The 27,731-nt window shown below is 39.2% G+C and overlaps 1 protein-coding gene across 5 annotated transcripts in view; it reads left to right on the forward strand.

Annotated features, from left to right (window-relative positions):
* ORC5 (origin recognition complex subunit 5) overlaps positions 1-27,731 on the forward strand; it is a 130,272-nt gene that overhangs the window by 69,761 nt on the left and 32,780 nt on the right. Inside the window, exon 14 of one of the 5 annotated variants that reach the window (XM_039517404.1) lies at positions 10,331-10,679. The exons of 3 other annotated variants lie outside the window; for them this stretch is intronic. In XM_039517404.1, the coding sequence (XP_039373338.1) occupies positions 10,331-10,420 (90 nt within the window). In that variant the 3' untranslated portion in view covers positions 10,421-10,679. Of the gene's footprint in view, positions 1-5,421; positions 6,209-10,330; positions 10,680-27,731 lie in introns of those variants that run through there. One more of the 5 variants, XM_039517418.1, reaches the window with a different exon arrangement.

Genomic DNA, 27,731 nt, shown 5'->3' on the forward strand with positions numbered 1-27,731 from the left:
TGGGGTGTGGGGGTCAAATACATTTTTATCCTGCTGCATCTTGGTCTCAACTGACTTGTGTGTTCAGAACCTGGAGATGATTCTGGTTTTCAGTAGAGATTACTTTGTATAGAAATGAGGTTTCTTGTTTTCTTGCTGAATGTCAGAAATAGTTTGTAAGCTCATAGAAATTTAAAACCCACCCCAGAAAGAATTACGTAGATCATGCCTCCAAATTTGGACATTATATAACAATATCACTAACTTTTTTCCCGTCAGGAAATATTTTGCTGCGGTTGCCCTCAAAATTATACACTATTTCTAGTTGCCATATGTGTCTGAGGGACTTGACACATGGGGATTCCCCTCCTCCCCCCCCAATATATAGAAAAGTGTTAATTCAACACTGAGGATGAAATATTAAGCTTTCAAAAGTGAGGTGATTATGAAAGTTAAGGATGGTCTCCCTCAGTTTTAATTAATAACCATTTATTTTGCCTTGAGGGTTTCCACCATGCTATAGCTGCTGGGATAAGATAAATAGGTGATCTTTCAATTCCCAGCCCTAGATTTAAATACAAAGATGACACTCACTGTGAGCATGGTCAGATCATAGGTCTTCCAAGTAAAAGTAGAACTGCGCTAAAACAGAATTTATATGTGTGCGCAGTATTTAGGGTTAATGTATTTAGACAAAAATATATTTGTCTCGGTTGCTGCAAGAAGAATGACAAGATACTAGGAATGTGGTTTAACTAGGCCACAGCTTTATTAAGTAATGCATCTGTGAATCATCCTGCAATAACTCATCCAGTGTATGATCATACCCTCTTTGTAATTGGTACCACCTGGTAGAAGGCTGCCATTAACACCCCCCCCACACACACACACACAGTGTTAAACTGGTCCCAGCACTGGTGCTGGATCCCATTGTTCTCCCTTGGTCCGAGGGTTAAGGGGTGGGTGAAGAGAGCGATGTCTCCTTACTGTACCAGATATTAGGAGTCCCAACCATATTCCTCACCTTCTAGGAGATCTTCTGCTAATTTGCTTCCAATTCCAGTTTCAGGGAACGAGATCCCGTTAGATATCTGCCAAGTTGTAACAAAATGAATTTTACAGTTCAGATCTCTGGACTGCTGCGAGGAAGGCAAAAAAAACCCAATAAACCCACAATACTGAGGCCAATCTGATAGTGAGGAAAAAATTCCTTCATAGTACTAAAAAGGTGACTATCATGAAGTCCAGAGCAAAGTTCAAACACACCCACTCCTACTTTAATCCCAGGGCAGTAGCTTTTCTTCACAGGGCAGAATGGCACCTTGGGCAGGGGAAAGAGCTTATATGCATTCTCCATGGGTTGCACAGGAGCCAATCAGTTTGTTGCATCATTCTATCTACCAGTCAATCACAGAGATCCCCTCCTTAAGCCCATGAGGAAGCTGAGTCCCCGCGAGGAGGAGGGTGCAATCTTTAAAGGGACTAAGGGTTTTCTTTCCGCTACTGGCCGAGCCAAAACCTCCCTACCTCTGAGTCTGCTGCGTTGGGTGGGGAAGGACGGTGGATTTAGCTATGTCATGCCAATGGCTCTTGTACACAATCAGGGAATCTGTCATTTGTACATCACTCAGAGTCCCTGGCTATGACTGCAGCCTGGTGGTCGAGAACAAGCTGCATGGTTGCTCCATGCTCGTCAGAGTTGAGTTATTAGGAGGACAGTTCTTTTTACTGTTGGCAGGTGTATTCAAGAAACAATACCCCACTAAATATGTATATCTGTACTATTGCACTTGGTCACCACTATCTACGTTCCTTGTACATGTGTATGCATGTGTGTGCATGTTTGTGCCATATTTCTCTAAAGAGCAAGAAAATCCTTAATAAGTGTAAGGGCTTTTAGGAAATAAAGAAAGGAAGGCAGTAAATCAACTGTCTCCTCTTCCCCCGCTTATTATTTTCTCATAATTTCTTATGACTTTTCTTGATTATTAGACAAATCTGGCAGAAATGTGTAAGCAAAAATGGGGAACTGTGTATGGAACACAGCGTGGAATCATGGGTTAGCACTTCAACAGAGTATGGCAGCTTGAGAGCCTGCTGTTAAACCAAAGAAAATGAGCAGGCAATACTTCTTTTTAACCAAATAACTGACTAAACAACTTCAAGCCTCAGCATGGCTGTGAATAAAATAAAACCCTAGACTCAGATCTCAGTCAAAATAATGTTTTATAATCAAAGCTATGGAGAAGCAGCTACTAATAAGCTCTGTAGTATTAATAGGTTTAAAAAACAAAGTTTTTCTTTGGGGAAAAATTGATCTGAGCCATATTTTGTTGAATGGTCTAAATTAGATTTTAAAGTATTGTGATTAATTTTAGATATATTATTTTGCTATCTGTTTCCCAAAATATAAAAGTATTGCCTTACTCAGAAGCTAAATTAAAAAGAAAAATTCCTTTCTAATAATTTAGAGCAGCAAATTTCTGAACCCCTGGTTTGGTTAATAGGTAGAAAATTGCCAGGGATCTCCAAACATTCCTGGGACAAAGATGCTGTATGACTCTCCAGGTAGTTGCAAACCTTAATATCTTGCTTCTTTTTATTATTTTGACGCTTGTGATTATATACTCAAGGAGTCTTCAGTAGCCTTTCTTATTTACTGCTTATGATATAATTTGTTAACTGGAAAGCTGAATTCATTCAAACTTTACATTACACTAAGGCTTGTGTGTGACTTTGCAAAAGTGAGATAATAAACGCCTGTATTATCACACGTTAAACACTGATGATACACTGCGTACGGTACACTTCAAATGTAGACAATCCCTATCCCAAGGAGTCTCCAGTGACAAGAGTCCAATTGTACAGTTGCACTTTTCTAAACATTCAGTGGTTTAGAAAAAGGATGTGATCTGGTTTTTTTTAAGCCATCTCCTAAAGATTGAAATTAATGTTAATTAATATAAACAGATTTTCAGAAGAAAAGCTTATGATATAATGGAAGGAAGGATGCTAGAGGGCAGAACTTTAATGCTGGTACAGTCTGTATGGAAGCACGGAGAACAAGTCAGTTTCAATGGTAAACATTCTGTCAAGGTTATTAATCCTAAAAGTTGACCTACCTTGAAAGTCTTCCCTTTAGTTTTAGGTTCTTGGCTCCGCTAATATTTTTTTAAACAAATTTTGCATTGGCTTACTTATGTTGTGCCTATGTATGAACATTATGATAGAGGATTGGTTTTTTGTACCAGTTTTGTGAGGGGCGCACAATATATTGGATTTTTAATTAAGTATTATGGTATAGTAATGCCAGAATATAGTATATGATTGATCATTTCAAAGATCTGCCAGTCAGATTAAAAAAAAAGAGCTTTCAAAGCAAATGAATGTTTAGGCTAGCAATCTTGACAATAGTGCTTAACTGCTTCAATGCAATATGTTCATTATATGTATTCATAAATATAGCACATATTGTGGCCCTCTGAATATAACACTAAGTACTCTTTCATACTGTGGCATCACCTGAGACAGCATCAGGTGTTGCGTGGAGGATGTTTCGTATACTGATTAACTGCTGATTACCTTCTTTTTTTATTTTCTCCTGGTGTTACTTATGGTTTTTTTTTAAACTTTTGCAAAATTAAGACTATCTATGAAAAAAATAACTATTTCAATATACAATACATAGTATCTAACAGTGTTAAATATAGAATTATGTTTTTAAAAAAACCAAAACCCTCCATTTGGAAATTAGTTTATTTTTCTTAATGGAAGGAACATCATTTATTAGTCGAACAAGTTCACACTGTTTTTACATCAAGCAGTTCCAGCTGAAGCTTGTTAGTGATTGCCTTCCAGATTTAAAAAAAAAAAAATCTGCGCTGTAGTACACGAACTCCTATTGTTTGGAGATAAATAATCTGTTCATCCCCTCTGCAGATGAGAACAAAGAACATAATAGTACATCTGGTTTATCTGTTAATAGAGCAAAGATTAATTAAGCAAGTACTGTACAACCTCTTAACTTCTGTATCTAAATCCAGTTTGTATATGTGACAGATTTAACATATCTTTTAACTATTTAGCATGTGTGCGCATAATTCTATTCCAAAATGCTCTCTTTTTTCATAAAAATAAATTTGGGGGCGGTGTTACGATAGGTAGTGCACATTTTTGTGTTTTGATTAGGTAGAATCAAAGGGTTTAGTAGCTATAAATCTGTATTTCTCTGTTATATTATATTCCCCATAAGGCCCTATGGATTTGTAACTATTGCTCTCTGCCATGATGCAAAGACACAAAATATGATCCAGTATTCCTGGTGGAAGATTCAGCTATAGTTATAAATTCTTTTTCTGTCCTATTGCCTTGTTACTCCTCCCCACTCCTATTCTGTACATATATACCACTGAGATACTCGAGTGCCTTTGTTGCATCATATTTGAAATTAGTTTGTAGTTTATTTGTATTGGGAGGCCCCTATAACAATTTTGAGTCCAATGTATGGACTTGTTGTATGGACAACTTATTTTAGCATAAAGGGGTAACAAAATGGAATGTTAACGAATCTATTTTATCACTTGACTAAATATTTGTAGAGTGATGTATTTCTGCTTTGTCAAGTACAGTTCTAGTCACTGACTTTTTACTTGACCTCCCTTCTCTTCCTCCAAATACCCTCTGCTGCTTTCTATTCATTTAATTGGGAACAGCGGGCCATGACACAGCATCATGGACAAAAGAAGCAGCTGCAGTACGGTTAATTTGGAAGGCAGGATTTTAAAGTATGAAGCCTATTGACAAAAGAATGCCCCTTCATAGATGGTGAATAGTAAGAATTGGAATAATGTAGCTGTCCTAGGGAAATTAACAAAAAATATTATTTTTGGGGAGTGGACTTTGGAAGATATGGAGTTGGAAATTAGAGTAAATTTTCACTCTGAAAAGTTTATATACTTGGTAAACAGAAGTAAAAGATTACAATTATTGTAGCTTGTTTAAAAATATAACATTGTGACAGAATATGAGGCTAAGAAAAAAAGCAACTTTTTGGTTTCCCATGACAACCTAAAACTTGATCCAAAAAAGTGAAGCTTAATTGTCTTGTCCTGAATGCAGCAAGGTGCTGATGTTCCATTAAAACTCCTTCATTAGCTGGCCAGCACTTCCGACCAGAGAATGATTATTATTGATTATTTTCAGGGTTGAAAACTGTGCAGAATGTCTCACAGTACATAGATGCTATACAAGGATCCTCATCTAAGATCTTATAGTCTAATTTCACTTATAATGTAACAGAGAGGCAACAAAACATTGGGATAGAGGTGAAGAAGAGAAATGTGGGGACACTGCAATACAGTTGTGAATAGACAGTTGTGAATAGAATACAGGATGTGAATAGCATAGTTCAGTAATCTAAAAACCGCCCTCTGCACACCTCAGGTTTCCGGTGAAAGCCATTGAAGGGCCAGAGAAATCAATGTCTTGCTTACCTGACCATCCCCCACTTGTGAATTCATCCTGTGGACGGACTTAGCCAGTTGTGCTGCACAGTGTCTTTTGGGAAGGGACACACTAATGGTGGTGGTGCCAGTGTCAGCCCTCCCTTTCAGGAGGGCTGCTGTTGGTTAACCCAGCAACAAGCATTGGAACTCTGGCAGTGGAGAAGAATGCGTTGCTGGCAAAGACCATACTTCTGTGGGAATCCCTAGGAGAAAGATGAGCCATAGTTTTGCTGCTTTTAGGTCAAAGTACAAGCCTTATGTCTTTGCGTAGGCCTTCTCTCAATAATGGTAGCAGCAGAAATGCCTGGCAGTATCTCCTGAAAGACAACACTAAGAGTGATCCCACTACAGGTAAACATAGTGTGAGGAAAAGGTGGAGAGATGGGTCCCTTAGTTAGACTGAAATGTTACCTGTGTAAATGGGGCATACGTCTAACTGGTGCACTAGAAATGCATAGATAGATAAAAGGCCAGGTATCTCTCAATTGCTTAAATTTTAGAAAGTAAAAAATATATAGCCTTGATACTTCTTTATTCATAACTAATGATTTTCAGGCACAGCTTAAATAAAAACTGAAATGTTTTAATACAACTTCTGATCATAAGGACAGAATGCAAATGCAATCTGTCTGAAATAGAGATGTTTGTCATTAATATCTGGGGCAACCCTGAATATTTGAATGAAGATAATCTCAGTTGCCCTGCTGCTATCCACATATAGAACACTAATAGTTTAGATTAATAGCAATTAATAGCAATAATTAATAAATAAAATAGATTAATAGCAATAATTCTGTATTTAGTTTTTATATATTCAACTTTTGTTTTCTGTATTAGTATTCTTACAATATAATTCTAAATACAAATGGTATGTATGGATGTTATTGTATATGCAGACATTTCTAGCAAGTTGTAGTGGTATATTATTACAACAGTGTAAATTGAATATTAAAAGATATTTGTATATCTGAAGAGAGAAGTAATTTTCGTTATTGTAATCAATGCAAATAGAATGTACATATAAAATTCATGATTAGCTAATGTACATATTTTTTAAATTTTCTTTCTAATAATCTAATGACCAGACTAAGTAACCTGTGAAACAAAATTGTAGCTTCTTCAAGAGGCAGTGAATTCAAATTCTGATGAATTTGGCTCTAATGGAGTGATGGTAGTAGTGGCATTGATTATAATGATACAGTAGAGATGTAAAAGCCAAGTTGATCTTGTTTAGTGACTGGATAGTGGTGAGTATAACTCAGGGTACCTGTGACCTAGATAAAATGGACAAGTTGATATACTGTTATCTAGGTATCGGAGCAAGAAGCATGAAAAAGAATGGCCAAGGATAACTTGAAGAATAATGGAGACACTTTACTTGTTATAACTGATATTGAAAACAAAAAGATTGTCTGAAGGATTGCTGAAAGGACCTGGGCAGAAAACTGAAGACTGTGGTTACAAAATGATCTTTTTCAGTCTTTTTCCTTTATTCACAAGCAGTTGGCTCTGGAAAACAGCTATTTTCTAGCCTGACATGGTTTCTAACGGATGGATAATGCTGATGGTAAAGGGAGAAGCTTTTTAATAATTTGTGTGAAAGATGCTAGATTGACAACGTAGGAGATTGTCAATCTTTTTATTTATGGAATGCATACAGCATCACAGAGTAATCTCCTCTACGTTGCCTTTGTGTAGTATCTAGAAGAATCATTAGTTGAATTCAGCCTCCATGCCCATTCAGTTTTTGGTTTCTCCCGAGACAGATAATGTGGTTGTCAGTTAGTGACAAATGAGTTGTTGTTGAATGTGATCTGGACACTTACATGCTACAAACTACTTTTTGAGATACCAAAGTAATTTCATAAAACACATTAAGGTGCCATCAGAAATAGGAACTTTTGGTCATACCAGACTCATCTGTCTAAATAAATGTGACATGTAAATGTAAGGTTTTGTATACCACAACCAGTTCCCTGGGCTATTTGGTCCACATGTCAAAAGCATAACAGTTAGTTACAATTTGGCAATGAACTGTGTTGCACATTATCTATGAGACTATGGTCATACCATACTATAGTGGCTGATAGAAAACCAGGAAATACATGTTAGCATATACAAACCAAAAGATCTGGACAATATTCATGCTAATACCTGGAGCTAGATTATGATCTTATTAACGTCAACTAGTGCTTTTCACCAGAAGTATCTCATTTTAAATCCATTGGACGTCTTCTGGAGGGCATTACTTAGTGGCTGACATTGATTTCATTGGGGCCAGGATTTCAGCCAATATGAGTAAAGCTATCAGTACAGCTTACAGGAAGCTATTAGGATTTTGTATAGTGTTCAGCACCATAGTATCAAAGAGAGTTTAGCTGATCTCTTGAGAATGTACTGAACATTAGCAGTCACTTTGAAACATTCATGGATGACTGAGACTTCAGAAAAAAAAATTAAAAAAAAAATTAAAGCCAAATGTGGTGAGTTTCAAAATGAAAAGTGATCATTGCAATTAATATCCAATTAATTTGTCTTCATTCCCTAGTAAAACTGTGAAACATTTTAAAAAATATAAACCAAGTGCTAAGCACCCATCTTCTGGAAACCAAATTCCTTTAATGTGTGTCAAATTGAGCAAACAAAAATCAAGGCATCCAAAATGACTAGTCGTTTTGGAAATTTGCAACCATAGAGAATAATAGCAGCCAGATATATAAACAGCATGGATTTATGGAGAACTCACACTAGTATGATTTTTTCATAAATTATAATTCATAAACAGATAGTTAAGGGTTAAGGTCTCTTTTACCTGTAAAGGGTTAACAAGCTCAGTAATCTGACGGACACCTGACCAAAGGACCAATCAGGGGACAAGATAATTTCAAATCTCTGTGGAGGGAAGTCTTTGTCTGTGTCTTTGTTTGGGTTGTTTTCTCTTTGGATCTAAGAGGGGCCAGACATATCTCCAAGTTCTCCAAGTTTTCCTGAAGTATTTCCTACTATTCAGTATAGTGAGTATTAGAAAGGCGGATTAGTCTTATAATTAATTTCTGCATTTGCAATTGTGTGTTTGCTGGAGAAATATCTTTATTTCTGTTTGCTGTTACTTTGATTATTCTGAGAAAGGAGTGGGAGGGAAGTCTCTCCAGGTTTATAAGCTAGACCCTGTATATTTTTCCATCCTGGTGTTACAGAGAGAGTGGTCTGTCTGTCTGTCTGTCTGTCTTTCTAGAACCTGACTGATTTCTTCCCTTGTTTGGATTTTCAGGGGAAGGGGAGGGGGGAAAAGTGAATCCCTCTTTGTTTTGATTCAAGGAGTTTGAATCAAGGTGATCTCTCCCAAGGACTAGGGGAGGGGGAGGAAGGTGGGGGGAATGGATTATTTCCCTTTGTGTTAAGATCCAAGGAAGTTTGGATCTGTGTTCCCCAGAGAGAGTTTGGGGGAACAGGGAGTGTGCTAGACACTGGAATTTCTAGCTGGTGGCAGTGTACCAGATCTAAACTACGATTTAAGTTTAGAGGAGCCCATGCAGGTCCCCATCTTGTGGATGCTAAAGTTCATAGTGGGGAATAAACCTATGACAATAATAAAACTATTTAATACAGGTTATTCTGTTCCTTCCTTGTGTGCACGTGTGTTTTTTGGCGTGAATGGAAAGGGATAGCTTTGCTTCTGTTTTCTTATCAAACTCACATATCCGTGTGAAACTAATGAAGGCCAAAGTTGGTAAATTCAAGCAAGTTTTTGTAGAGGAAAATAACCTGAAATAGAACAGCAAAAATTGGGGACTAGAGGGGACTGACGCAGGTCAGAAGAAAGAGTAAAGGAAATGTACATGCACACTTATTACTGTGTGCTTGGTGATTTACAGCCCGAGAGGATTCCCCACCCCCCAAATTTTGATGAAATAGCTTTAGAGCTGCAGTATAACTGTCTGCAAGTATTTGAAGTCTGTCAATACTAGAAAAGGAATAATTTAGAAGTAATTTAATGAAAAATTAGAGGAAAATAGCTTTTAATACCATGAACAAGCTTCAGTCAGTGGTATCGTAAACTATTTAGTAGTCTCCCATGAGGTTTAGTGGAAGACTCCACTTCTTGAGTCATTTAAAATGACACTGGACAAAGCACACAAAAATATAATTTACTAAAACGTTCTGGATTTGGGGTGAGGAGAAAAAAGATGACTTAGATACTTTCCATCTCTAATTTTTATGATCACACGGTATAAATTGACAAAGTAAGCCTCATAGTTTAGTAGGAAGGCATAATTTATGTAAATTCTCTTCAGAATAGGCATTAACCTTGATCCTTACTTCAATTCTGTATTAAATCTTGCCTTTGATACAGTAATCTTAATTAAAAATGAATATTTCACGATTTAACTCCATCCTCTCACCACAGGAACAATACTCTCTTCTATATTACAAATAAAAATGCCATCGATAGAAAATATGTATTGCAAATTTCAAATTATAGGTTTGCATAAGGTGATATATATTAATAAAATATCAAAACTTAGGGTTTTTTAACTGAAACACTAACTCTTGTCTTTAAAATTTAATTTTTAAGATTTAGGTTTAAAATTTAAAATATTTTTCCTTAATTTGACCTCTTGTATACACTGAATCAGAGAGAAAATGTCTTTTCTACTAGTAAAGTACCACATTGATCAGAGAGGTTTTTTTTGCTAGTGTTGACACAAGTCTATGATCTGGTGGTGGTTTTTTTGTTTTGTTTTTTTAAAGTCAGTGCCATTTTAGTATTACTTTCCATTGCATGCACTCTTGAGAGTGAAAGAAGAAGGTCTTTTCAGTTTAGTTTTATCTTATCTTTTTTTAAGGAGTTTATGGAATGGCATGTCAGGGATTTGGAAACAAGGAAAATGAGCGCCGAAGAGTTTACACTTTGCTCCTGTCTTTTCCTCCCTTGATTTTGTTTTTGTTTCAAAACTCCAGCAATAGTCTTTCATAAATTAGCACTATTCTGAGTAGTATACTGGTTGTGTAAATGATGCACAAATAAAGATATCTTCTTGTCATAAGGGACTGTGCAATTGAAGTCACTACTAAACAAATACAGCTGTATTATTTCAAAACCCACAAATTCCCCACTTGGCAAGTGGGGCAAAGACAACTGGGGAAGAGACTTTTTGTTCAAGCTTCTAAAAGCAATTCACAAGTAATACAGAAATTAAGTACACAATTATTTGGCAGAATCATTTGTAAACCTTTTTAAATCTTATTTTTCCAATTATGCTGCAAGGAAAGTTGTTAATACGTAGCAACATCTAAATAAGTATTGTATTGATATACAAATGAGAGAGTGAACAAACTGTCTGGGTGACAAAAATATTTAGTCTTGATCACTGTAGATATGTGCACTAAGAAAAGTTTAGGGAAAAGGTTCCACTATTTAGAAGTGACTATACAGACTTAAAAACACAAGAACTTTTGATTATACAACTTAATTGTAACCCTGACAGAGGTCAAGGAAACAATCAAACTATTGGAAGTATGTCTGGTATTTCAAAGGATTCAGTTCCACACTAGAGCTGATGATGGTATTCGCAGTTTCTATAGAAATAAAGTTGTCATAAAATCTAATGCCTTGATTGGGACGAGTTTTATTTTGCCTCTTTATTAAGTAGCTGATTTGATAGATGAGCTTTTGAACTCTGTGTATAAAAGCCCTGAAGCCTTTGGATATTTGAGGAGTTTGGACTAACCAATATCAGTTATTTTAGCCTTCCCTCCAACTAGCAGCTAGATTTCTTATTTAAGAATTTTCTGATCACTTTCAGGACTTGAGAGGTTAATACCTCCTGACCTCATTTATCCATTGGTCAGATTTAAATATTGAGCTACAGCTGTGATTGCTTATAGTGATCACCCTTAAAAACACATCATTTACTATTACCATTATTTGTACAGTTAACTATATTTAGGATTGGCAGAATTTGACTTTTTTTATAACTTAAAATAATATCAGTGTTTATTTTTATCAATTTAAATTTTCACTGTTGTGGGAAGCTTTTTTGGGGGGCTAGGTACTGACCCTACACTTAGAGATTCAAAAAGTTAAAGATTCATAAATTGTTAAAGTACAAATTGTCAACATATCCTTACATCAACAAATCATACCTACCGGTATTTCTACTATTCATTCACTAGTCAATTTAAAACAAGCCTAATTCTAAAGCCGCCTATATCACTAGAATTTGCCTATAAAGTCTTCCGTTCCCACAGCTAGGAGGTTTGAGAAATAAAAATATATTATATCAGGCTTTTTATAGAGGTACTGGAATGTGTAATCTTTTGTTAGAGCCAGCAGATTATTCCAGTTTTCAAAAGCTCTCCAAATTTTGAGCTTATGTCCTTATAATAGTACAGAACGTTGAGCTGCGCAAGTCGGTCCTCGGAGAGGCACATGCAGTGTTTGTCTTGAACTTTTTTGAACAGACTGAATGATCTTTCCACAAACATTAGTTACTAGCTCTTTGAGTATATGTAATGCCATGCTGGACATGACAGGCAATGACTACATTTTACTTCTGTAGTGTTAAAGTGCTGTTACACTGTCATGACAGGGCACTTCACATGCCATGTACAAGTCAAAATTGTGCTTAAATTCTTATGCCGTCCCAGGGAAAATGCACAGAGTATATTCCTAGTCACTAAAATTTTGTGACATCTGAGCCTTGACAAATGGATCAAACACTTTACAGTTGGCAAAAAGTGATCCTGATCCATAGAGTCTCTTCGGTACATTGCAAGATATGGGTACCTTTAGTTAATTTTGGAATTCTGATGCAAAAGCATTCATTGCAGATTAAAGGAATTGCCTTTTGAAGCCCATTGACTTGAGTTCCACTTCTTTTTTAGACTTCATCTACATCAGCAATAACTTGTAAACATCACAATTAAACAGTGTATCAATGCAGTGTATCGGGATGCATTTGTGTCCATTTGCAAATGAAACCATGTGGATTTGTCCCAATAATACACAAAGAAAATATAACTTGCAATACAATTCTCACTGGTTTCCATCGCTCTCAACCAGCTGGCAAAGTTTCGTTGCCTTCTTTGAGGTGACTGCATCCTCTTCTTCAGTTGGAGAGTCTGTCACACTGTCCCAATATGCATGAATGAATTTTGCTGCCTTGAAACAGGAAACACGGCGTAAGAGCGTGCACACAAACCTGATGGGCTCACATTGATTACACAGTCTTTAAAAAACACACACCTTGTACTTGGCAAGTTTAAATATTTCTGGAAAATATACCACAAATTTGGTCACATCATGGAACTCATTTGTTTTGGTTGCAATGATCAATAGCTACATTCAAAAGATGAGCAATATGTGGAACATGCAGCACACGTGGACACATTTTGTTCGAGTCCTTTATTAAGCATTGCATGTACGTCACAGAATCACAGCTAGTTGCCACATTTAAAATCTGAATACCTTGCTAGTCCAGCCAGGAATCAGTATGGCTATTCTGTTTTGCCTGTAGCTCCAGGCCTCATGAGCCACATCCATTTTGGTTTACACAACAGTATATATGTAACCTATTCACAAGAAAGCACAAGCATTATCACATCTAGAACTTCCAAGGCCAAGTATGGGGGAAGTATGTTAGGAAAGGGAGGTGAGCATTAGATAGGTCTTGAGTTTGTACTTAAAAAGAAAGTTTTAGGATATGCTGCTAATACTAGAAGATATTGAAAGGGGAGAGAATGGCTATCTCCGGAAGAACCCACGAGTCTACAGCTGGGGTCTGCGGGGTTCGAGACAGGCACTGCTTCTTCCTCACCACTAGAGGACATGAGCGATAGCCCTCAATCATTCCCTGATTGGCTGGCACTCCTGTAGCCCATAGGATGGTTTAGGTTAAGAAATAAGTAGAAGTTAGGTTTTGAGCCAAAATTAGCGTAAGGGTAGAAGAGTATGACAAATTGAAGTTGCTAGTGTGGGAAAGTTAGAGATAGTGTTGTGGGAAAGTTAGAGTTAGCTAGGATATGACCCAGGGTTATGTTACCATTACGTTTTGGATATAACTGGTTTGAACAAGATTTTTAATGTGTGTTTTAAGAATTGGAAATGTTCTATGAAAATTAGGGCTGTCAAGCGATTAATCGCACTGTTGATAATAGAATACCATGTATTTAAATATTTTTGGATGTTTTCTACATTTTCAAATATATTGATTTCAGTTACAACACAATACGAAGTGTACAGTGCTCAGTTTGGAATTCATAGAAGCTTGCATTCATGCGACCTCCACATGAGCTTATCTGCCACAGAACAGATTCCAGAACCTACTGGACCAAATAGCCCTGGCAATCTACAACCCTTCAGTCATGGACAGGACCTGCCTTTCCATCCTAGGGCATGTGGTGGTGTGCACATATGTCACGCCCTTTGCCCACCTGCACCTTCGCTATATAGTTAAGGCTGCAAAGAGTCTATTCTCCATGCACCAATCCATGGACGCCATACTCAGCATTCCAGTGGAGGTCATCTCTTCTCTTCAGTGGTGGACAGACCCACTACAAGTCTGGTCCAGGCAATGCCCTTCCTCCCATCCTCGCTGACCAGGACAGTCTCAACAGATGTCACTCACAAAATGGGGTGCTCAAATTGGCGATCATATGATATACGGCACCTGGACCACACAAGGTCAGGATACAAATAAACATACTAGAACTTCTGGCAGTATGCAAAGCATGCCATGTATTCTTACCAGCTATGTGCTATCACCACGTCCTTGTCATTTCAGACAACACCACCACAGTATAGTACATAAACAGACAAGGGGGCACGAGGTCCCCAGTGGTGTGTTTGGAGGTAGTTCACCTCTGGGGAATGGTACATTTCACATCATATCCATTAGTCAGGAGCCTATCTGCCTGACATCCAGAATATCATTGCAGATTCTCTAGGAGCTTTGCAACTGACCATGAATGGGAGTCGTACAACATGATAAAGATCTCTGTGATTGGTCGCTGGGGTACACCAATCAGATATCTCTGTGCATCACACATCAACACCAAGTCAGTATTGCTTCAGAGGAGGACTCGGTGCCCTCTCACTGGGCAAAACCTTGTCATCAATTGGTCAGACTATGCCTTCCCCCCTACCACTCCTACCCCACGTCCTCCACAAACTCTGGCAGGAGAAAGCTACAGTAATTCTGATCGCTCCATTCTGGTCTCCCCAATTCTGGTTCCCTCTTCTCTGCATGTTGAAACAACCTCCATTCCCGCTCCAGACATTTCTGAAACTGCCGACATAACACAACAGCAGACTTAGGCATCCAGATCCATGGACGCTACACCTGACGGCTTGGTTTTTGGATGGACACCTCCATTACCACAATAATGCTCAATGGCGGCACAAGACGTCCTCACCAGTAGCTGAAAGGATTCCACAAGGTGATCTTGTCAAGCCAAATGGACATGTTTCACCTTCTGGGCCCAACAGTAAGGCCTTGCCCCCGAAGCTGTGCGCATCCCCATGCTCGTAGACTATTTCCTGTATCTGAAAACCTTGAGACTCTCAGCTCTAACAGAATTCATGCACCCGCCATTAGTGCTTTCCACCCTCCAGTGGAAGGGCATTTGATTTTTACCCACCCCTTGACCACTGGATTATTGAAGTGCCTTTTACGTAAATATCCACCCATTCAGCCTGTTGCTCCCCAATGGGACTTCAGCCTAGTCCTTACCTCTTTAATGACCTCTTCCTTTGAACTGCTGGACCCATGACCCCCCCCCCCCCCCGTATAAGTCGCTTACCTTGTTACCATTATCTCAGCGAGGATGGTTGGTGAGCTGGGAGCCATGATAGCAAACACCCCTTTCACCACGTTCCATAAGGACAAGGTCTCACTGCAACTGCAACCCAAGTTTCTGCTAAAGGTAGTTTTCCAATTTCACCTCCACCAACCCATACATCTACATACCTTCTTTCCAAACTCCACCAACCCATACATCTACATACCTTCTTTCCAAAATCACATGCCTCTGATGAGGAACTGTGGCTTCATTCTCTCGATGTGCGTAGGGCCCTAGCCTTTTACTTACACAAGGTGAAGCCATTCCAGAAGTCTCCCAGGCTATTTGTCGCCAAAGCAGAGAGAATTAAGGGACAGGCCATTTCCACCCAGAGAGTCTCTCAGTGGGTCTCAGAGTGCATTACACGCTGCTATCAATTGTCAGGACACTCCCCACCAGGTGGGATTTGAACCTATTCTACGAGAATGCAAGCATCAACCCAGCCACGCTCCGCAATGAGCCCCTTGCAGACATATGTGAGGCGGCCACATGGAGTTCGTTACATACCTTTTCCTCTCACTGTGCTCTAGTACATTGATTCTGCGACAGATGCCTCATTTGGCACAGCAGTCCTCCGTTCTGCCATCTTCCTCCCACCCTTCTGCTATCTAGGAAATGTTTGTCAATCACCCTCAGTAGAATACAATATGGGCCATCACTTGAGGAGGAGGAGATGGGGTTACTTACCTGTAACTGGAGGTTCTTCAAGATGGGTGGTCTCTATCTGTATTCCACTGAGGGTCATGCGCATGCGCCCAGAGCCAGAGGTTTTCAAAGTAGTATGGCTCGGTGGTCCACGCACATGCCCTTTATTGCCTCAGGCAAAACCACGGGCACGTGTGGACTGCCGAGCAATACTACTTTAAAAAGCTCTGGCGCATGCGCATAACGCTCAGGTAGGGATCACACATCTTTTAGAATCTCCAGTTATAAGTAGCTAACCTCCTCTTCCAGGGATCCTAATATATACCATTGCAAAGTGTGCTTCAGAGAGAACTGTGTGTCAGAGCAGGACACTTATGCACTGTTTGGAGAACGCAGTCTCCATAAAAGACTGCATGCAGAGTTAAGAATCATACAGAGCCCATATGATGTGCATAAACGGTATTTAATAACTAAAGAATTCCACTGAAACCCTCCACAAACCAGTCAAACTCCTCTTTGCCAAGACAAAAATGGATAAAAATAAGTTTTGTTTTTTAGGCCAAGCCTTTTTGAAGTTACAGTGAGACAAAAAAGTTGGGAAAATCTTTTTCCAAGTAAAATCACTTCCCTTTTTTTTTTTTAAAACCCTTATCTCAAATGCCTTGTCTAATTATCCTCAAACTGAACATTAGGATATTTTGTTCTGGAAGTATAATGTATGTGTAATTTCAGGCAGATACATTTAGTGCAAGTACAGTTAAACGGGGGTCAAAATTGGGCTTACAGTTGGAACTTAGTTTTATTTTTAACTAGCTTGTCTCCACAATAGATGCATGGAAATGTTTTTCCTAACTAATCTTTAGCAGAGTTCTTTTTGTTGAAGTAGAACTTAGTAGAACTGCTGTACGTGAAAGAGATGCACATAGACTTGTTTATTGCCATCCTGTTAATGTCTTCATGCTATTTGTACCGCTCCTTGGGAAAACTGAGATTTGTATAACATTTACACTTTGTTACCTCTCTGCTGTTCCTAACATTTCAAAGTGGTGCAGAGATTTAGCCACACAACTTCTATTTCTGTTAATTGGATTTGTATGGCTAAATCCTATGGACTTCTTTGAAAATATCATGGTTCCATGTATATGTATATTTTATATATTATATAATATGCAGACAGAAGGAAATCAGAATAGAAAAATTAGTTTTAGTTTATATTTGTTTGGAGATGAACAACTTTTGACTTACCATATATGGAAGAGTTCCCATTTTGAGTATACTGAATGAATAATGTGCTTTTCTTGCCTTAAAGCTTGATTGACTTTTAAATGCATGAACCATTTACACACGAGTCTTCTGTACTTAACTCAGGAGGGGGAAAAGCTTTTCTGATTCACTAATCCTTTTTTCCCTTTGCAAATAAGGGGTCTATCTATATCATGCACCCATGAGGTGTAAAATACACAAAGAGGAAGGAGGGAGACAAGTAAAATGCCTGACCTGCTATAATGTGAAGAGTAGACAGATTTTTTTCTGAAAAATAAAAAAATACTGAGGGGGACACAGGAAGGGTAGCACTGAATCTACCACAAGTATCTGCTTGATATGAAGGTTTTGTATAATTATTTAATCTTTGTTGTTCAATAAGTGAATTGTTACCATGGTAGCACTCATTACACAATCTCTCTGTTTATGAAATAAATTCAGAACATTTTCTTAGAGAGAGAGGTAGGTCTCTTCTGCGCCAGTGTTTGTGCTGTTTATCTTTTTAATGCTGAAAAGTGTCTTATAGCTTCAATTACCAAGGTTTTGTCTCTTTTTAAAATTGTTTTTGAGATGCAAAAATGTCAATTTTAGCGCCAGTCTACTCCAAAGATAAAACTGATCAGATTCTGACTACGGTATATTTGCTGCTTTTGTGGGGTCAGATCTATGAAGACAAATACCATCTCCATCCTGGTTTAGTTTGGATCACTAGTTGTGCTGAGGTAGCTTTGCACTGCTACCTGCCAGTTGAAATGGCACTTTAGTAGTAAAATCAAATGGAGAAATATTTTAATGCCTCTTTAAAAGAGGGCAGGCTGCTGCATGCCCCAAAGGGAGTAGTGTGTAGTTCCTTGGTCAAGAAACCAACTCCTGACACTGATGAGCTGGCTGTTGTGCTGCTTTTCTGTCTCTATCCTGTCCTTTTGGGATAAGACTGAGAAAGTGATTGTAAGGCACTGCTAGATTAAACTCCCTCTGGTTTTTGGGTTTCCACCAGTGTATGATCAAGAGAGTGCTTTTGTCTGTTTTGTGATTGAGCGCCTCCTAACGGACAAAAGTTAGGCATCCATGCAGATTCTTTTGAATCAGTCAGATGATTAATACCACTGACTAGAGTTTACAACTCTAATGCAGATCCTGGCAGGGATGGATGAAATAACACTTAAATGGTTTTGTTTCCTCCTGTCGGAGAAATTTCAAAAGGCAGTGTTGTGGAATTCTTCATCCATTACGTTCAGCACATATGTAAGGCCACAAAGGAAACAGGTGTTTGGGTGCAGAGTTATCAGCTTCCAGAGATGTGCAGTTTTTCATCAGACCAAGATGGTGTCTTTTGCCAAGTGCCAGGCAGAGAGAGAGACTTAGATGAAAAGCAACTGTTAGAGACTTAATTCAGGTAGCATAAAGGTGATGTAGATTTTTGAGAGAGAATCTAGAAAGCATGGAGGGGTTGGTGTATTTCCCTGTTATCAAGGTGTCTACTTGTGTTTTGTCAGTGAAACCCCAGCTGCTCCTGAAATGTTCACCTTCATTTGGTGTGGTGATTGTGTGACCATTTCTCTCCAATGTGGACCTTGCCACAGTTATCCATGCCTTTGTAATCTTCAGATAGATCATAACAGAGTGACAATCTTCAACTCAGATTGTTCAGATGGCTGAGAGAGGGCACTTTTCTATCTCTGGGTCTTTTCATTGTGGTGTGTCGTCATGTGTTACTCCCAGCCTCAATCCTGGAGTCCATCCTTTGGGCCCTGTATCACTTTTATTATATTACTTTTAACCACTTGTTTTCTGAATGTGGATTTCACTTAAGTGCAGACAATAACCAAATCTTCGATGTTTCCATCACAGTTTTATTTACACCTCACCCTCTGTGAGCTTCATACCCATCAGCTCATGCTTCTGTCAGAACTTTATCTTACGCTAGCGACTCCAAAACAATTGTGCTGCTAGTTGGTAAAACAAATACTCTTGAACACAACTTCACTCACTTTCTTTTCCTCTGTGCTCTGGCTTTACATCATCTTCTACTGTTAGCAACTTTGATGTTTGACTTTATTCTGAATGCATGCTTGTCTCCATCCCTCTGCTTGGCCCCAAACAGGCAAGTATATAAACTGTATTATAATTCTTAGTGGGTTGCATTTGATTCTTTACCTCGCCACTACTCAAACTCCAATTGAAGCTTTTATTTCCTTTTGATTTATAGTAATACCCTTCTTTACAATTTCTAAATTCCACAAACTCCAATCTGACCAAATCTTATTAGTTATATCTGGAAGTAAAAATAAAAGTATGTATTTGGAAGCCTTCAGTAATTCTCTGTGTGTTTCAGATTCCAGTAGAAAATCTCCCTCTTGGTCTTTGGTATCTGTTCCCACACTTCACCTCCCCAACTTCAGATCTTTAAGATTTTCAGGAGCTCTGCACTTTCTGAAAATTAGGTCTTTTGATTGTGTCTTAAGTTGGGCATCCAAAAATCACCCATCTCATTTTAAAATCGTTCCCTGTAACTATCCACTTTCTCTTGTGTTTTTGTTTTTTGGGTTGTTGTGGGGTTTTTTGAGCCTGGAATACTTATAGATTTTACATATAGAAATAAATAGGGACATCTATCCAACACTCAGGACCACTGAGTGTTGGCCCTTCTATGCAATTTAAACCCAATCCTACATTATCTATGAATATTGCATAGTGTAGCATCTTCATATGTTACTTGTACTTTAGACTTTGTTCAGTTGTGAAGCATTTGTGATGATACAGAAGATGTGTATATTCTATGATATTAACTAATCTGTTTTTATAAATTGTTTTTGTATAGCAAGATAACTTTACAAAAGTGGTTTTAATTTGGAGCATCCCAACTATTTTGTTTGTATCTACTTTAAACAATTCTGACCTTTGTGTACTATGCATCTTGACTTGCTAGTGACCTGCCCATTAAGCTGTAGGGGCCATTGTCTTGCTTGTTGGAAAAGGTGTGTGCCCCTTTAAGTGCTAGAGAGACAAGGAGTGACTCTGCTGCAGCTGCAGACCACATCAGCATGGGGATGCTCACCCATTCCCCACCCTCAGGTGTCCGGAAGAGAGGGGGGAATATATAGGTCAATGCTGGTGCAGGAAAAGCCCTCTTTTACCTGGACCAGGTGGAACAGCTTTCACCCTCCCACCCATGGAAGTTGTGAAATACTGGGTTTTGTCAGGATCCACTGTGGTCATTGAGCTGGTTATGCCTTTCTTGTGGGGCTGGGGGGGGGGGGGGGGTTCCCACCAAGGCAGTGTTTTTTTCCCACCTTCCCCATAGCGGGTTCAGGGCTGGGAGCTTAGTTGGTGCAAACATGAAGGGGTAGTTAGGCCATGATGTTGCAACTTGTTATGTAAATGTGTAGTGGATGTCTAGTGCAGGCAGGTACTCTATAGAAAAGAGATACAGTAATAAGATAAAATGGATTGGTAAAGGACTTAGAGGAGGTATTCTTTAAAGGAAGAGAAACAGGGTGGGTTTGGGACACCTATAACTGGTATGCAGAGAGCCAGCCCCCTCCTTTATAGCTCCCCTTAACCTTCATTTGAGAGGGGAATTGTGAAGTGCCAGCAGCAGGTTGGCTGGGGACCGGGATGGCTGACAGAAGCCCTATCTGTATATTGAAATGATTATGGAATTACCTGCACTGTACACTTTTATCGGTCAGGTTCGCCTAGTTATTTAAGAATAAAATTATGTCCTAATTAAACCACATCCAGTGTCTCCTGTCCTCAGGGCTGGTGCAAGGATACTTTGCGCCCTAGGTGAAACTTCCACCTTGGGCCCCTCCCCTCCCTCTCCCCCAGAGCATCGATTATAAACTTTCAAAAATGAATGCTGCATAGTATGGCGTTGCTCATTAGAATTAATACACGTTTGGCTTGAAAATTTATTATTTTCATTATTTAGTCTACATATTTAATGAAAATAAATGAATAACCTGACAGGGTGTGGGGCTGGCTGGAGGCAGGGCAGGGGGGTGTGGAGCTGGCTGCGGACAGGGCAGGGGGTTTGGGGTTGGCTGGAGACAAGGGGTGCGGGGCTGGCAGGAGGCAAGGCAGGGGCTGTGGGGTTGGCTGGAGACGGGGTGCAGGGCTGGAGGCAGGGCAAGGGGTGTGGGGCTGGCTGGAGGCAGGGCAGGGGGTGCAGCAGGGGCTGGCTGTGGGCAGGGTGGTGGGTACCAGGGCCATCCCTAGATATTCTGGGGCCCTACACCGCCTCCCCGTGGGGGGGGCATGATGCCCCCAGGCTCTGCGGGGGGAGGGGCTGGCTTGGAGGGTAGGGGGAAATCACCCCCCATCACTGTACAGTGGCGCGGCTGTGGCCAGGTCTCTGTACTTCCTGGCGCCAGTGCAGGCCTGGCCCTGCTGCAGAGCTCAGGGGAGTGGGGGTGGGGTGGGGCTGAGCAGGGGCGGGGGTCCTGGAGAAGAGCCAGAGCAGCAGGGAGCAGCGGAGCGCCCCTGGTGGACGGAGGAAGAATGACATCACTTCCCAGCTGGCCGGAGCTGATCAAAGCCGCAGCGCTGGGTGAGCATCCCAGACATTTTGGACACCGCTTTTTGGCGCCCCCAAATCTTGGCGCCCTAGGCGGCCGCCTAGTTTGCCTAATGGTTGCACCGGCCCTGCCTATCCTCCTTTCAGCATAGCCAGACAATGAAATGCATTACAAAATTCCATTCTTCCCATTCAAATCTTGTGGATCCAGCTGCAACTGGATGCTGCAACTAACTAAATTCGCTGAGCATTGCACACTCAGGTAACTTTATTTGGTAACTAAACATCACAAAGTCATCAGTCATCTTGTTCATCTGCTAAATTCTCTGTGGAACAAAAGTACTTGAACTAAATGCTTGAAATCACATTTCCCCTAGATAAAGTATGGTAGTTCAGTAACCAAAATTATCTGTGATATGACTAGCAAAATTTAATCTTTGAATTAAATGATCGCAGAAACTGAATTAGGAAACTTGTGTTTCGAAGAACAATTTTTTAAAATAAGGGGCTGACAGATGTTTTATGCTTATTTATCTGATGATAAAGCCTCATTTTAAAGGGGGAAAAAAAACCCAAAGAAAATGATGGAAAACTGTTTGATAGTTCTTTGATTATTTTTCTATATGTTTTCATTTGAGAGGGCTTTTTTAAGGATATTTTCTGTAATTACATGCAACATATGTATTTAAGGGAAGATGAAGGTTAAATTGTTAATATTTCATGGCTTATTAGTACATATGGAATAAAGGTTATATTCTTAATTTATATTATAAATGTAAACCACTTGCAGTTTACATATATATCTTTAATAAAAGCCATATTCCAGAGCCCCAGTTCTTATTGATTATCATGAAACTAATCACTTAGGGATAGAATAATCAGTTTGCAATGTGATTGTAGTAAGGGGCAATGTTGTGACATAGCTTCGGAGCAGTCCAGGAGGAAGATTGTGACTCCCAGAGTCACCTCCTCGTCTTCCCACTGCTCCAGGAAAGGAGTAAACTGACATTTAAACCTGGCACAGAATATTATCTCTGATGCACCAGCATCAATATGTACTTGGACATGTTGGGAGAGTGGTCCAAGGCTCTTCCCCTTTCTACCCACTTGTGTGAGGTGGGGATGTAGTGGCTTTGCAGAACCTGCTACCCCCCATATAAGGGAATTGGTGGTATGGTGCGTCACTGTGCAGAGGGGACTGCAGTCTAGCCCTGTCTGAGTATGCTACTCAGTATGAACAAGGGTATTGGAATGTGGGTCTAAATGTCCAGATTTTGTAAATGAAAATTTCTAACAAGATCTACTTACTCTAACATCACATACCAAAACTAATTCTAGTTGGTGTCTTATGTAGAAATGCATGGGTAAATTGGGGGAAATTCTTACTAGTCTCACTTGATTGTTGAAGTTAAACACAAGCTGAAATAATATCAGTGAAAGCATGTGTGCACATCCTGCCATAAGTTGTGAGCTATGGAATAAGCTTTATTGAATTTTCTAGTATTTATATTCAACTTTATAACAAGTTTCTCTTGTAATTCATAGTATGATCTGCATTCATTGATGAACAATGTGGCACCTTCCATGAGTTAACATAACCTTTTAAAGTGTAATTCTGCTATATAAACACTGTGTAAAAATGTCACCTCTTTAACAGGTTTGATCCATATATATATATATATATATATATATATATATATATATATATATATATATATATATATTCAAAGTCATACCTGCTTACTTAAGTGACACAAGTTCCTATTTTTTTTACTTATGTTAATATTACTGCAAGTCATCAGAACAGTGTGTGTTTGCTGTACTGTGTATAGTCAAAACAAATATAGGGTCAAATTCTGTCCTCTGTTACATCTTTCCAGCAGAGTGAGGTTGCACAGGCGTTACTGAGGGCAAACTTTGAAGACACTGAGGTTGTACAGTAGAACTGAAGGCAGAATGTGGCCAGTGACTTTGTTTCTGGTGATGGGCTATGGATTCGCAAAAATCCAATTAGAATTTCAGGGTGACTTTTGTAGGAGTGGTAACAAGGGGGAAAAATCATATTTTTTACTTGTAAACTGAGCACATTTGATTATTTGAGTTGGAAACCTTGAAAGATCATTAATACAGAACTCTTAGAATGTTTTTAAATAGTCATTTTTAAAGAAGACCTACACGTCAAACTCCCACATACTTTATCGTTTGTCTAGCCTTGTCAATAAAATGTCTTTTTAATATTTCAAAAGTATTTAGGTCAAATCCTCCTGAGGTGCTTGTTTTAATTAAAAAATCTTAATATCTTGTTTCCTTATGACAGATTGAATCAATACCCTTTCAACATTTAATTATCATAAGCATCCAAAAATAGATTGCAATTAGCACACGTTTTAAAAACTTCTTTGTTGAAGGAAGCAATGTATGTTGAATATGATTTTCATGACATCTTGCACATGGGTAATTTTTTCTAAAATCTTGTTCCCAAAGGCCTGATTTTGAGAAGCAGCCTCTGGTTTTCTTGGTGTTATTCAGAGCATGTAGCTATGTATTGTATTGTCCATAAATTAGGTCATTAGATGTTTAAATGGATTTAACTTTTTGTGAATGCAAAATTACACTCACACCATCAGAGGCCAGGTTGAAGCGCTTTTAAAAACTAAGGCCCACATTTGACTTACTCCTTTGGTGTAACCTATTTTTTTTTAAACGTACTTATAGAGCAGGGCAAGACTAAAACGATAGTAATACCATGTAGAGCAGATCTCTAGTTGCACTCTTAATTTCGTTGAGATAGTGTTCAATGTAACTTAGTGGAATGAGAGTATTAAGACCTTTCACAAATATAGACACTAGATCTTATACTTAGAAGTAGCATTATATTTAAGGTTACCATTTTTTATCTATCTAGGTTTTTATATTGCATCCACCAGTGGTAGTATCTAGATGTTTTTGTTACAGAATTTTTACTGTTCTGATACAGAGGAAGTACAAATGAAAGACGCTTCAGAGCAGATGGAGAAAAACATAGGCAAAGTCTGACCAATTCTAACTCAAGGATTTCCTTCCATTGTAATCCCTAGCCATTGAGGAGGCCTGAAGATCCATATTTCCTCCATTACAGCAGTCTCTAAGTCATACCCTGGAGATCTATTTTGTACTGTCAACCAGCTCAGGACCCACAATGCACCCTTAGGCACCAGCATCACTTGTCAGGAGGAATTGCAGACATATTTCAAATAAAAAATGATGTAAATCCAGAAGGACCTTTCCAAATCTTAGGATACGAAGGTGGTGCACATGGTCACTGGCACAACACATTCCTTCTCAGGTTCTGGCCCACTTGCATATGAAGGGTTTGTCTATATCAGGGGTCGGCAACCTTTCAGAAGTGGTGTGCCGAGTCTTCATTTATTCACTCTAATTTAAGGTTTCGCATGCCAGTCATACATTTTAACGTTTTTAGAAGATCTCTTTCTATAAGTCTATAATATATAACTAAACTGTTTGTTGTATGTAAAGTAAATAAGGTTTTTAAAATGTTTAAGAAACTTAATTTAAAATTAAATTAAAATGCAGGGCCCCCCCGGACCAGTGGCCAGGACCTGGGCAGTGTGAGTGCCACTGAAAATCAGCTCGCGTGCCGCCTTGGGCACCCGTGCCATAGGTTGCCTGCCCCTGGTCTATATAGTGCCTTTCTCTACCCTAGAAGGATGTAAATTCTAATGCACATGAGTGTGTTGCACACAAAATGGCCCATGTGGACCTGCTGGCATGCACTAAAACTTCCCTAGTGCACATTAATGTGGTCCTGTTTCAAAAAGTACTGTATTAATGTGCACTAGAAAACTTTCAGTGTGCACCAGCAGAATCCACGCAGGTCAGTTAGTGCATGACTGCTAGTGTGCACTAGAATTTATACTCGTATAGTGTGGAGTAATGCACCATGTAGACAAGCCTTAAGATATCCTTGAAATACTTAAAGGAAATCTGTGCCTCCGCATATGACTCTGATCTTCTGGCTGGCTTCTAACAGGCTTCCAACAGGTAGCCAAGAATGTTTGGGGCCTTGGCTACAGAAATAATAAATGCATCCTTTATAGAAAGCATCCTCTCCCACAAAATAGTCCAGCTAATACCTTGAAAAACCTCATTTGACTTAGCTGAGCTAGCCAGCCATCACCTGCTATCCATTCTACCCTTCCTGGCTAAAGTTTTGGTTATTTTCACCATCCTGGACCATTCCCAGTCTTGTTTTAGACTCAGGTATGACACAGGGAAGGTGATGGTTGGGTTGTAGTTGTAAATGATCTCCTTGCCATGAACAGTGGAAATACTTCCATATCCATACTCCTAGCGCTCTCAGCATATGTCTCATACAGTCAGTCGTAAAACACTTTTGACAAGCTCCTTTGAGACCTAACAGGTTCCAGGTGTTGAGGGTACCCCAACACAGGGAAGCAGAGTGAGCTGGCTCAGTTCCCTACCCTCCTAGATTTCACAATGGGAAGCTGCACCTCTGCATCCAAGGCTCTCACATGAGCAGTTCCATAAATCTACAAACTTTAACCTACTTTGAAGGGTGCAATTAAAATCCATGAGTGTGGAAAGGAGCTGCTGCTTCCTAAAAGACACTTTGATTTAACAAATAATTTGTATCTCTACAGTGCCTTTCATTAGTGGATCTCAAAGTACCTTATAAACATTAATTGATCCTCGCATCACTCTGTGAGGTAACTATGTATTATTTCCATATTACAGGTGAATAAATGGAGGCACAGAGAGGTTGTGATTTGCCCAAGGCCAAAAGGATTGATTGAAGAACAGGGATAGATTCCAGTTCCTCTGACTCCAATACACATATCTAACCATTCCAAGAAACCAGTTACTGCTTCACTGAAAAATAAGTGACCCATGTGGTTCCACTCCCAGATTTGACTGTAGAAAACCCTGTACTGGAAACAGCAAAGTGGAGTGAAACCCTATATCCAATCACCTAAGTCTTGCAGTGTAAAGATACAGGAAGCAGAAATGCAAATGAGTTAATGTTCCCCGAAGTTATTGAAGGAATTAAAAGGGTTTTTCCAATTTATCAAGGGAAGAAGAAATGCTAAAGAGAAAGTAGGTCCATTAATAAAAAAAAATTCATTACAATTCTAAAATGACTGAGCCACTGAACTGCATTTTCCTCCCTAAAACTGGTATTTTATAAGAAAAATAGGGAAAAGTAGGAGGGAAAATTAGAAAGTAATGAAGAGCTTGACAGAAAAGTTATAGATAAAAAGTAAATAAGAGAATACTGGAAAAAGAAATATGTTGTATATAAATCAGTAAGCCCAGTTAGTATTAGTATACATTCCAGCGTATTAGGGTTTCATTAGTTAATGAACTTCCTGAACCAGTTACTTTTTTGTAAGTCACAGAAAACCTATCCCAAAGATCCTTGCTCTCTTTCTTCCAACCCCCCTTTTTTTCCTGACTTCTGCCCTTATATTGCTGGTCTGTGTACTGCAGTATGGATGCCAGAGCCCCCGGATTCAAGCCTGTCTTAGAAAATTGTTAACCTTGGGTTGACAATCAGTCTAGACAAGCCACTGCAGGCTGTGGGGAAACCCCAGAGCTCCCAGGCCTCACGGGCAGCAGGTGCTGCCTCATCCTCTTCCTGCAGCAGGGCTAGGATTCTCAGCCCTCTCCTCTCCCCCACACCTTGGACTTGAGTCCTCCCCTGTCAGCCCCCTCCCCATTATTTTTAGTAAAAGTCACAGACCGATCACAGGCGTCCATGAATATTTGTTTATTGCCTGTGACCTCTCCATTACTTTTTTACTAAAAATAACCGTGACAAAATCTTAACCTTACTCATTGTTCAAATAATTTTTAGAAGGAAGTGCTTCTTCTGGTTTTACAAAAGCTGACATACTGAACATTCGTTAGAACATACTCTGGGACTGCTTCTAACTGAATCATTTTGAACAGCTTTTTAT

Source organism: Mauremys reevesii, linkage group 1, assembly GCF_016161935.1.
Source record: "Mauremys reevesii isolate NIE-2019 linkage group 1, ASM1616193v1, whole genome shotgun sequence".
NCBI lineage: Eukaryota > Metazoa > Chordata > Testudines > Geoemydidae > Mauremys > Mauremys reevesii.